The sequence below is a fragment of the Natator depressus genome, chromosome 20, assembly GCF_965152275.1.
Source record: "Natator depressus isolate rNatDep1 chromosome 20, rNatDep2.hap1, whole genome shotgun sequence".
Taxonomy (NCBI): domain Eukaryota; kingdom Metazoa; phylum Chordata; order Testudines; family Cheloniidae; genus Natator; species Natator depressus.
In genome coordinates this window covers 26,858,636-26,871,205 of record NC_134253.1, presented here as the reverse complement: position 1 = coordinate 26,871,205, position 12,570 = coordinate 26,858,636, and the positions used below count along the sequence as shown (strand labels likewise).

The 12,570-nt window shown below is 65.3% G+C and overlaps 1 protein-coding gene across 2 annotated transcripts in view; it reads right to left on the bottom strand.

Moving 5' to 3' along the window:
• OLFM2 (olfactomedin 2) overlaps positions 1–12,570 on the bottom strand; it is a 91,250-nt gene that overhangs the window by 75,401 nt on the left and 3,279 nt on the right. The window contains exon 1 of one of the 2 annotated variants that reach the window (XM_074935468.1): positions 5,389–5,596. The exons of the other annotated variant lie outside the window; for it this stretch is intronic. Coding sequence (XP_074791569.1) covers positions 5,389–5,526 — 138 coding nt within the window. The 5' untranslated portion in view covers positions 5,527–5,596. Of the gene's footprint in view, positions 1–5,388; positions 5,597–12,570 lie in introns of those variants that run through there. 2 annotated transcript variants of the gene reach the window in all.

Genomic DNA, 12,570 nt, shown 5'->3' with positions numbered 1-12,570 from the left:
AGCCAGCAGCGTGGAAGTGACTGGGGCGAGCAGTGGCCAATGCCAGGTGCCCCAGAGGGATTGAACAGAACAGGGAATCATCAAGTGATCCGTCCCCTGCCGCCCACTCCCAGCCTCTGGCAAACAGAGGCTCGGGACACCATCCCTGTCCATCCTGGCTAATAGCCATTGATGGACCTATCCTCCATGAACTTATCTAGTTCTTTTTTGAACCCTGTTCTAGTCTTGGCCTTCACAACATCCTCTGGCAAGGAGTTCCACAGATTGACTGTGCATTGTGTGAAGAAATACTTCCTTTTGTTTGTTTTAAACCTGCTGCCTATTAACTTCATTTGGTGACCCCTAGTGATTGCGTTATGAGAAGGAGTAAATAACACTTCCCTATTTACTTTCTCCACACCAGTCATGAGTTTATAGGCCCCATTACAGCAACGAAATACACCGAGCAAGATCTGATTGAACACGAAGCCAACGACACCTCAACCATGAGTTAGAAAATGGGAGAGGCAGGATGGTCGGCTGGCTTGGGACTCAGGCCTCCTGAGTTCTACTCCAGGCTCTGGCAGTGCCCTGCTCTGTGCCTCAGTTTCCCCTTCCATCCTCTCTCTTTGGACTCTGAGCTCTTTGGGGCAGGGTCCATCTCCTGCTGTCTCTGCAGCACCTGGCATAACAGCTCCCCCCCATCTCATTCAGGGTCTCTAGGGGTCACTGGAATATCTACAATCTCATCTCCTGTGTCGAGGACCCTGCCAACTCCAAAGAGGGGCTCATGCAAAGGAGCTCAGTAATTACAAGGTTAAGAGGCACGGCCCAGGTTCCCACCCGGCACCCAGCCCAGCCAGCCAAGGGGTCCCGCTTGAGGGGGCAGGCAGCAGCCCCGCCCCGCACTCTCCCCCAAGCTGGTGGCTTCCCAGTACTTTCCCATTTGGGCAGCACGCAGCCTTTCCCGCGATCCGGAGGTATTTCCATGCAGAAGGAGGGCGGCCTGCAGGCTTTTAATAGCATTCACACGCAGCAGCTCTCCGGGAAAGGCAGGAGCTGGCATGGGGTCGCCTGCGTCAGCTCTTAATGTGGAAGGAAAATCTCTGCCAGGAGCAGTTATTGGCTGGCTGGAGCCAGATGCTGGGAGGATGTTTGGCAGGAGGAGCAGCCTGGGGCACGGAGGCAGGCACCGGGCTGGAGGACGGGCAGAGAGCCGGAGCCCCATAGCCAGGAGAACTGAGAGGCTACCAGGGGTACGACTGTGCTGGCCCCGTGTGCCCAGTCAGAGGGAGAGCCGGCGGGCCGTGTTCCCCCTGGCGTCTGACCGGAGGGCCGAGCGCGAGAGGAGGAATCCAAAGACAAACCCAGCTGGAGCCGCGTTGGCTCCTGGAAGTTGCAATTACACAACGCAGACAGCTTTGAAGACAAGTCTGATCATCTGGAGAAGAACCATCCAACAAGCCCAACGCGTGGCCATGGAGGAGACTTATTTCCCCAGCGTAGCTCTCTACCTGGGGCGGCGCAAGCAGGGGACCCGGAGATCAGGACTCCTGGGTTCTTCCATGCTCTGCCAACAACTCCATCTGTGCTCACAGGCAAGTCACTTAACCTCTCCATGGGGACAATGGGCTGATCCAGCTTTGAGGGCTCTGGATGAAGGCTGCCAAAGCTACCAGGGGCACCCAAAACTCTTCCTCAGGCCTACCTGGAAACTCCAGCCCCAGCCCCCGGCTGTGTGGGGGTCTCAGGCCATTTCTGCTGTAATGGGACAGCCAGCAACTCAGACCTCAACAGAGCCACTAGCCAGGGATCCAGGCCGGCCTGCATTACCTCAGTGGACCCACAACAACAGTGGGTTGTGGCTACATGGTCTAGACAAGGACTGAGACCCAGGACACCTGGGTCAATTCCTGGGTCTGCCACAGGCTTATTTACATTGCAACAGCATCTAGACAACCGAGATGGGGCCCCGCCGCGCCGGGCCCTGCCCAGACGCACAGCGACCGAGATCGGGGCCCCATCACACCGGGCCCTGCCCAGACGCACAGCGACCAAGATCGGGGCCCCGCCGCGCCGGGCCCTGCCCAGACGCACAGCGACCGAGATCGGGGCCCCGCCGCGCCGGGCCCTGCCCAGACGCACAGCGACCGAGATCGGGGCCCCTTCACGCCGGGCTCTGCCTAGACATACAACAACCACAAAGTCTCTCTCTCTGTTTTGTCACAGTGGGGCGCTGATCCCCACTTATGGCTGCTGCAGGAACGCAGATAAGGGAAGCACCGGTGGGTCTTTGCGTGAGAGCTGAGTTTACTTGGCCCGTCCTGCGGCATGCTGGCTTCTGGCCCAGAGACGCACCCCAGGCTGTCCTGCGCCTGGCTCCCGCGGGCCCCGAGCAGGGAGATAAGAGGAGCTGTCCAGAGCACGGCGGTCCTGAAACACTGAGTTAGCACCACCAGCCGGAGCCGCCCACGCGTGCCAATGCCAGGGCAGATGGGACCAGGCTCCCGGCTGAGCCCAAGCCCAAAGGGGGTGTTTGATGGGCCCGAGGGGGCCTGGGGAGAACCAAACCGTGGGAACCAAACCGTGCCCACGGAGCCGGGGCTTCAAACCAGCCTGGGCTAAACATGACGACCCCCACCCCGAGCGCTTCCACTCAGTGCCGATGCCCCAGGAAGCTGCAGCCCCAGGAAGCCGCCTGCAATGTGTGACCCCCCCGCCCCAGCAGAGCCAAGGGAGTGGTGCCCATTCACACCGGCGCAGCCCCCAGCCCCGCCGGACCAGGCAGCTTGCACAGGAGACACAAATCAGCAATTTAGGGCTTGGGTGAGGGCTGAGGGGGGCACGGGGGGGCCATTACAATCACTTTCCCCCCTGCCAGCCCCAGGGTGCTTTGCTCTCCAGGCTGTGCTCTGGGGCAGGGAAAATTCCCCCCACAGTCACTGCCCCACCCCTTCCACAGGGCCAGCACCCACACAGCCCAGCTCCTTGGGGGGGGTAGCAACCTCTACCACACCCTCCACACTCGTTAGGGCCGTAGCTGGGGTTAACGAGGATCTGAGCAAGCTGGGCCGGCTTCACACCAGCCACTTCCCCTGGGCTGCTCCCGATCCACACAGAATCAGGGCCATTTCTTCCTCTCCAGCAGCGGCGGCAGGTCCCCCTGCAAATGCCACACGGGACCCGCAGTGGGCCCAGAGTCCACCCCCCACCTCCCTCATCCCCAGCCCCTCCAACTCCCTGCAGTCCCCTCACCCCCAGCTCCTCCAATCCCCCCTCCAGCTCCCCAAACCCCCTACAGTACCCTCCCCAGCTCCTGCAGCCCCGGATCTCCCAGCCCCCTATCCCTGACTCTCCCAGCCCCCTGCAGTTCCCCCCACCTCCCCCAGCAGTTGTGTCCCACCCAGCTCCTCCAACCCCAGATCTCCCAGTCCCCTGCAGGCCCCCCCCCAGCTCCTCCAACCCCAGATCTCCCAGTCCCCTGCAGCCCCCTCAGCCCCAGCTCCTCCAACCCCAGATCTCCCAGTCCCCTGCAGCCCCCTCAGCCCCAGCTCCCCCAGCCCCGGATCTCCCAGTCCCCTGCAGCCCCCTCTCAGATCCCACAGTCCCCCCCCAGCTCCTCCAACCCCAGATCTCCCAACCCCCTGCAGTCTCCCCCAGCTCCTCCAGCCCAGGATCCCCCAAGCCCCTTGCAGCCCCCTCATCCCCAGCTCCCTCATCCATGGCTCCCCCAGCCCCCTGCAGTCCGCCCGCAGCTCATCCAGTCCGGGATCCCCCCAGCCCCCTGCAGTCCCCTGCCCCCCCCCACCAGCTCATCCAGTCCGGGATCCCCCAGCCCCCTGCAGTCCCCTGCCCCCCCGCCTCACCAGCTCGTCTAGTTCGGGATCCCCCAGTCCCCTGCAGTCCCCTGCCCCCCCCAAGCTCGTCCAGTCCGGGATCCCCCAGTCCCCTGCAGTCCCCTGCCCCCCCCAAGCTCGTCCAGTCCGGGATCCCCCAGCCCCCTGCAGTCCCCTGCCCCCCCCAAGCTCATCCAGTCCGGGATCCCCCAGCCCCCTGCAGTCCCCTGCCCCCAGTGTGTTGAGTTGGTTTGGAGCAAACAGGTTTCGGACGCCGTATCTGAGCAGTCGCGGGAGGACCTGACACCCGGCTCGGGGAAGGACACACGAGCGAAGACAGCTCCAGTCCACAAGTGAACAATTCACCCCAACAAGGCCCCAAGGCGCACAGGAGAGAGACAGGGGGTGCATCCCATCGCAAAGCCTGGATCACCTCCCCAGCCCATGGCTGCCCCGAGGGGCCCGGCTGCTGGCTCTCTGGCTGGCAGAGCCGGGACCCCCGGGCCGGAGCCCATAATTCAAGCCAGAGAAAGCGCAAAGTCTCTGGCGCATCCAGTGGGTGCAGAATCGACTCAGGCAGGCGCAAGGTTGCCAGTGCGAGGGGCTGGGGGGCACGGACGGCTGTCCTCCTTTTTTCGGGGGAGGCTTTTTCAAGCAATTAAGGAGCCCCAAGCGGGCCCCGCCCAACACTGCCCCACTCTGAGCCAGCTGCCAAGAGCCGCGAGCGGCCGGCCTAGCCTGGGGGAGCTCCGGGCGCGTCCAGCCCTGCTCTGGCTCCTCAGGAGACGGAGCTGCTCAGCCCGGCGGGAGTCATTTAACTAATTGGGAGGGAGGGGGGGGCTACAGTTCGTTCAGTGCCTGCAGCACCTGCCTCCCAGAGGGGCCGGATGGCAGGGTCATGGCACTGCCCCATCGGCTCCCCTGCAGCAGCCGGGGGGCCACCAGCCCCTCGCCTGGTCTCCCGCAGGGGCCAGCGCCGCCTGCCTTGTGGGGGGGAACCACAGCAGGGACATGTCTCTCCACCGTGCCATGGGCGCAGGAGGGTCTGAAAATCCCGCTCCACCCCACAAAGGGAACCGGAGCCAAAGGGGTCTGGAAACGCAGGAGCGTGACCGCCGGGGCCCCAGCCGGGCTCAGCACCGCGCTCAAACAGATGGGAGCGAACGCTGCAGCCAGTAAATCTGTAACAACCAGCCCCTGCCCCCCCACAACGATGGGGACCCGCAGCACAGAGCAGCCGCTCGTCTGTTGTCCCCCCAGGGGTCCCGCCCTGCTCAGCCCCAGCACACTGCTCTCCGGGGGGGGCTCTCCAGGCAAAGTGGGGGGGGCAGGGAGATCAATGGCGGGGGGGGCAGGGAGCAGAGAGGCCAGGGCATCCCCCGCCAGGCTGGAGCGAAACGCAGACGGCCCCATTAGGGTCCCTGCACAGGCAGCTGGACACGGACAGACTCGGACTCCCCCAAGTCAGCTGCCCGGCAGCGTGCGGGGCACCCGGACGGACGGACAGACAGATACCCCCACACACACACACACCCCCAGCTGCTCACGTGGGCACCTGGCCATAGGGACTCACGATTTTCTCTGAGGTGCCAGCCCGGGAGATCGTGGTGCCGTTGAGCCCCACCAGGGAGGGCAGCGTCTGCGACATCCAGTTGGTGACCATGGCCATGGTGCTGAGCACAGCTCCGATCTTCAGCAGCGGCACGGTCATGTCGGCCCCTGCCTCATCCCCCCTCAGTGGGGCGGCAGCCTGCTTCCCGACCCTCGGCCCCCGGCCCGGGGAGCCCCCGCGCGCCCCCGCTCACCAGCCGGCCCCCCAGCCTCCTCCGGGACTGAGAGCGAGCCGGAGAGAGCCGCGCGGCTCCGCTCCCGTCCTTATAAAGCGCCCGGCTGGAGCGAACCCCCGCTCCGCTCCCCATCACTTCCAGCCGAGTGACGTCAGCTGGGGCTGGCCACGGGCCGGCTGGGCGGGGGGGGCCTGAGCATACATGGCACCGGGAAGCCCCAGCCATCTGGCCCGGTCTCAGCGGAGCCCCTGGGTGGGGGGGGGGAAGGGGGCTCCTCTCTGAGCCTCTAGCACCAGCCGGGAGCTTAGGGGGTTGTCGAGGAAACGGGGAGGAATCTGGGGAAGGAGGTTACGACAGCTCAGCCCTGTCCGGGGGGGGAGGACATATCAGAGCGGTGAGATGCGGGGGGCTGGTCACTGGGAGAGCGTCGCACGGGGGGCCCGTCAGTCATCTCGCCAATCGTCAGCAGGCTGCAGGGAGAGGCCCCAGCCCCGCATGGGGTCTCCGTGGGGGCAAGGCCCCGGCCCCGCGTGGGGTCTCCGGGGATGGGGGGCAAGGCCCCAGCCCCGCATGGGGTCTCCGGGGACGGGGGGCAAGGGGTAGCGAGAGGCCGGCAGGATGGGAATGGCCCGGCCTGCCCCCAGAGCAGGAGGGAGGGCAAATGGCAGGCGAGGCCAGGACTCCAGGCCTTTGCAGCCCCCACAGCCCTGCTGCCCCCTGCCTGGAGGGAGCCCGAGCCTGCCCTTGCTGCTGACTCCCCACCCCCCATGCAGGGGAGAGGCAGCAGCTTCAGAAAGTGCCCAGACACCATGGTGGTGAGCACCGTATAAACCCCAGACAGAGGAGAACAGCACAGGCCACCGGGCCAGGGGAAGCAGGGGTTAGTGCCAGAGACCTGCCGAGACCTCCAGAAAGAGGGGGGAGGTTTGCTTCATTTGTAAACTCCCCCCTCCTCAGCTCTGCTGGTGCCCTTCACTCCTGAACCCGCAGCCCCTGCTAGGCCAGCCCTGGGTTCCCCCCATACAGTTCTGCCTGGCCCTGCCCCAGACAGCGGCCCCGGGGCCCGCACGTGCCCCATCCCTGTCATTAGCAGGACTAGCCCCTTTGCCCCCGGGCTGCGGCCGCTGTGACTGCAAGAGCCGGTTCAGAGGCTACACAATCGTCCCCCCCACCCCTCGTTCCCCTGCACCTGCCTCAGCCCAGCACCCCCCCGCCCCCCAGCGGATTAGTTCCCAAGCCCGGCGTCTCCATCTGCTGGCCACACCGACGTCTCGCTACCTCGCCTTCCTACAGAATCGGCCACAATTAGAGACACTCCTGCCAGGGGCCCAGCAGCGATCGGGCCAGAGAGCAGTTCCCTCTTCCTGCTGGGACAGAACCCACGAGTCCTGGCTCCCAGCCCCCTGCTCCAACCACTGGACCCCACTCGCCTCCCAGAGCTACAGCTAGAACCCAGGAGTCCGGGACCCTACATCCACAGAACTCAGTACACAGGAAGGAGTTTCAAAGTAGCAGCCGTGTTAGTCTGTATTCGCAAAAAGAATGCATCTGATGAAGTGAGCTGTAGCTCACGAAAGCTTATGCTCAAATAAATTGGTTAGTCTCTAAGTCCTCCTTTTCTTTTTACAGGAAGGAGTGTGTCCTTTGTTCACATTAACGTAATTTCTGTGATGGGAGCACTTGGAGGCCCTGTCGCGCCGGGCCCTGGCCAGACGCACGGTGACCGAGATCGGGGGCCCCGTCGCGCCGGGCCCTGGCCAGACGCACGGCGACCGACAGTCCCTGCCCTGAAGAGGTGTCGGTTGTGAGACTTAGGGCCCTGGTTCAGCACGATGTAACGCTTGGTGCCTCCGTCCTGAGTCAAGAATCCGCATTCCCAGTGCCCGGAGCGCCGCTGTGGCCCTTCCTCGGGCAGAGGGGCTGGGCTGCGCTCCAGCGCCGTTCCCCGTCCCCAGGGGCTGCGTCTCTGCTCTCCGAGGTGGGGCCCCTTGGGGCTGAGGGCGCTTTGGACGTGGTGCGAATGCCCTGGCCAGGTAGGCACCTCCGCCCAGCCTAGCACCGGGAACCCAGACCAGACTGGACGGTCCTGCAGTGCCACCTTGTGGGGACTAGCCGTCACTGCGTGCGCACGCCCATGCACATGCACGCCCACGCGCACGCCCAGCATCCCAGCTCCGACAGCACCACTGCTGTGGAGAAAGGCGCCCGGAGCCCTGCAGCCGGCAGCGATGGGATTCCCGGCCCCGGGGAAGCCCCCGCTGACCCCTGGGAATTAGACATCTCCGGCCCAGCCAGGCCTCTTGGGCCCATTCTGCCCCTCGCTGCTCTAAATAGGGATGTTCTTGTTAGCCACAGAAATGGCCGGGCCCTTTTCTCGACCCTGCCCAGCTCTCGGCTGCATGGAGACTGTCGGTTCTTCAGGGCAGGGCCCGTCTTCATTCAGTACCTGTGCCGTGCCCTCACCCTGGGGCCCTGGCCGGGGCTCCTGGGTGCTGCCATAACACCCGTAAACACCACTCCTCAGTCTGGGTGAGCCCTTGTAGCAGAGTTTTCCACCGGCCCAGAGCATGGTGGCGAGGCCACGCAGCTTCCTCTGCCGCTTTCCAGCCTCACTGAGCCTCGCCCAGGCCACGCGGACGGGAGTGAGACAGTCACCCCCCCACCCCACCCCCCGCATTTATTCATCACGCGAATCCCTGCACCAGGCACCAGCACCAGCTGCTTGGGCTCCGGCTCCCCACATTGGTGGGGGGAGTGGAGATGGCCCCAGGCCAGGCTGGCTGCAGGGATGGGGGCTCTTCCGAGTGCCAGGGGGGTGCAGCATGGAGATGGGATGAACCCGGGGCGGGGGGGGGGCAGACTCCAGTGGGCAGAAAAACAGAGCACAGGGGAGCAGGAGGGGAAAGGTGGGTGCAGCTCTCCCCCCTCAATCAGCCCCCCCAGCTGGGCAGAGCTTGCAATGGGATGAGACGCAGGGTAAGGGGGGATCGGCGTCCCTGGGCTCTGCAGCCGCTTCCAGGCAGGCGGCTCCCCCCAAGCCCCCTGGAACCGGCACCTCGAGGGTCGAGGCCCTGCCCCACGTGGCGAACACCAGAGACCCCAGGTCTGTCCCATCTTCCCTGCCCCGCGCCAGGCTGCACGCCAAGGACGCTGCCCTGTGCGTGGTGGGCTGCAGCGCCCGGCGCCCCAGCGCTGCCCTGCCCTGACTGAGACGGGGCGGCCTGGTGCCTGGCGCAGGCAGGGAGCCAGCGAGCGTCGGGGGGCGGCCGCAGCCCACGCCTCACACGCGTCCCCACGGGCGCCAGGCAGGGGCTCAGCAGCCACCGAGCGCGGGCAGCACCGGGAGACCGTGCCATTCAGCCCTGCCCCCGCCCCGCCCTCAGCCCCGACCCCGCCCCCGCCCCTCTGCCGGCTCCCTCCCAGCCCCTGCCCCCGCCCCTGCCCCCGCCACTCTGTCAGCTCCCTCCCAGGCCCTGCCCCACCCTCGGCCCTGTCCTGACCCCGCCCCTCTGCTGGCTCCTCCCAGCCCCTGCCCTGGTCCCGCCCTTGGCTCCGCCCCTCTACCAGCTCCCTCACAGCCCCTGCCCTGGCCCCGCCCCTGGCCCCGCCCCTCTGCCAGCTCCCTCCCAGCCCCTGCCCTGGCCCCGCCCCTGCCCCTGCCCCTCTGCCGGCTCCCTCCCAGCCCCTGCCCCAGACCCTTCAAGCTGCTGCTGTTCTGTGCCCCGTGTCGAGCCCAAGAAGGGACCATCCCTGCCCCCGAGTGCCCAGCCCTGGCCCACTCTCTGCAGGACTCTGGCCAGCTGGGAAGAGAGACCCCCTAGGAGGGAAGCCCCTTGTGCCACCTGGGGCACCCAGCTCCCTACGGGCATCCCAGCAGCACCCACAATGCCCGGCCTCGCTGAGATACGCACACCGAGCCCCACTCTCCAGGTCGCCAGCACCTCTGGGAGCACGAAGGCCAGGCCTGCCGGCGGGGAGATGCCACTGCCCGGGGGGCCAAGGGAGCGGGAGCTGGAGGCACCAAGGTACCCGCCCCACAGAGGGGGCACAGACACCCAGACGGGAAGCGTGTTTTGTTACGCTACAAGCCAGAGACAAGTGACCCCCTCCGGGCCCAGCGCTGAGTTCCGGCGCCCGCCCACCCGCCCCTCGCTCCTTCTCTTCTCTTTGCCCAACCATAGCGTAGTCACTGGGAATCTGCATGTAAATTGCTCGTTAAGTGGCATTTAGCGCCGTGCTGGGGACTGAAACGCGGCCATAAGGAGAGAACGAGCAGGGAGGCAGCGCAGCTCTCAGGGGAGGGGAGAGTCAGACACATGCACACCCCCAAACGTGCCCATGGGCACCAGAGCCAGAGCGGGGCAAAGGCGCCCTCAGGAGACAGAGGTAGACCCTGGTGGCCCAGCAGCTCTTCTCGCTAGAACGCGGGAGTAACAAGGACACACTTGCTGCAGGGTTCACAAAGAGCTGGTGGAACTCTCTGCCACAAGATCTCTCGGAGGCCGAGAGCCCCACAGGGTTCAGGAAAGGGCCAGACGTCACTACGAGTAACTAAAATACCCAGAGTTAGCTCATGCACCCTCCTACTTGAGGGCATGAGCCCCAGCCTCTCCCGGGGGCAGGTCACCCCATCACTGCCTCCTGCTGCTGCTCCTCTCAGAGATGGATACCAGACTAGAGGGGCCCTGGGCTGCCCCATGACACACACACACATCCCCCGCCCTCGAAATTCCTGAAGTCTGACCCTGTCTCCCAAGAGCTCTGCAGCAATCCATAGGCGCAAGGCCGTGGGAGTGGGGCACTGGGGTATTATGCACTGTGATAGCACCTACAGACCCTGACTGGGGCCCCCCGTGGCACCAGGCATCGCACAGACCCAGGCCAGGACCAGGGCCCCCTGTGGCACCAGGCGACGCATAGACCCGGACCAGTGTCCCCCAGTGGTGCTAGGCACTGCCTAAACCCCTGGACCAAGCAGGAAATTTCCATACTATGTCTATGAACCATGTGTGCCTCAGTTTCCCCTATATTTTCAATGGCTCCCCGTGGGGGGGAGGGGGAGGGAGGACTGTTTGTGCTCAGGTCGCCTGGCTGGCAGAGCCCGAAGGGATTACTGAAACAGACTGGCTGAGACAAACCCACATCACTGGAGAAACGGAGCAGCCAATGGCCACGAACACTCAGAGACCCAGGGGGAGACTGAAAAAGCAACATCCCTGGTGAGAACAAAGGACAGGGGGGCGAGGAGGGGGGGTTGGGGCTCCCCCGGGGAACTGGCCAGCAAGGTCAGATGGAGACAGACGGATGGAGTTGGAACACGGGGTGGCTGCAGCATGGACAGGTCTGCCCTACGGACACCGCACTGTGTCCGGGTGACTGACTGGGCGAGCGTCCCTGCACGTGCTGCATCCTCGCTTTGCACACCAGGCCCACCCAGCCCTCATGCACCAATCCCAACCACTGCACCCTCGCTTTGCACACCAGGCCCAACCGGCCCTCGTGCACCAATCCCAACCACTGCACCCTCGCTTTGCACACCAGGCCCAACCGGCCCTCGTGCACCAATCCCAACCACTGCACCCTCGCTTTGCACATCAGGCCCTCGTTCACCAATCCCAACCACTGCACCCTCGCTTTGCACACCAGGCCCACCCAGCCCTCGTGCACCAATCCCAATCACCGCACCCTCGCTTTGCACACCAGGCCCACCCGGCCCTCGTGCACCAATCCCAACCACTGAACCCTCGCTTTGCACACCAGGCCCACCCGGCCCTCGTGCACCAATCCCAACCACTGCACCCTCGCTTTGCACACCAGGCCCACCCGGCCCTCGTGCACCAATCCCAATCACCGCACCCTCGCTTTGCACACCAGGCCCACCCGGCCCTCGTGCACCAATCCCAACCACTGCACCCTCGCTTTGCACACCAGGCCCACCCGGCCCTCGTGCACCAATCCCAATCACCGCACCCTCGCTTTGCACACCAGGCCCACCCAGCCCTCGTGCACCAATCCCAACCACTGCACCCTCGCTTTGCACACCAGGCCCACCCAGCCCTCGTGCACCATACCCAACCACTGCACCCTCGCTTTGCACACCAGGCCCACCCGGCCCTCGTGCACCAATCCCAACCACTGCACCCTCGCTTTGCACACCAGGCCCACCCGGCCCTCGTGCACCAATCCCAATCACTGCACCCTCGCTTTGCACACCAGGCCCACCCAGCAGCAAGTGACAGGCTCACTTTGCACAGGGGTGCGAGCAACAGCAGAACTAGGTGAAATCAGAGCAGGGCACTAACTTCCCTCCCCGCACCTGAGGGCAGAGAGGGGGGCAGGGTGGGCTGAGCAGGGGCTGTCTAGGCGCATCATGCATATTCAGCCGGCAGAGCCGGCCAGTGGCGAGCGAGCCTGCCCTGGTGCATATTCAGCAGGCCCAGCTGTCTAACCAGGAGCCCGGGAGCAGCTGCAGCCTCCACGCCCCGGGACAGGGCTTGCAGGTGCCAGCTCTGCCAGGCTGACTCAGCCACCACTCGGCGGCGCGGGGTGGGGGCCAGGGCAGAGGCTGGGGGATCGGAGTCTGCAACGAGCAGCTCAGGGGACCCCACCCCCAGGGAATCCAGCCCTGCAGGCAGCTGAGCCTGAGCCCAAAGGGCCATCGCAGGCTCCCACTGCAGGTCCCAGCTCTCCGACGGCTGCTCCCCGACAGAGCCCTGCCAGCCCCAGGCCGGGGGCATCCCCTCCTCCCCGACCACAGCCCCTCTCAAGGGGCTCTGGGCCTGGGCAGCACCCGGATTCCCCATGTGGCTTACAGCCTGGCTTCCCGTGTGGACGTCTGCACCGGTGCAGCCTGGGCCCCCAGTGCCAGCGACTCGGGGGGATTGGGGGTGGGGGGGGAATTCTGGTGCAGCACCGTGGGCGGAGACCCAGGGGGAGGCGTTGCTCGTGTTCAGAGCCAGGATCCCCCT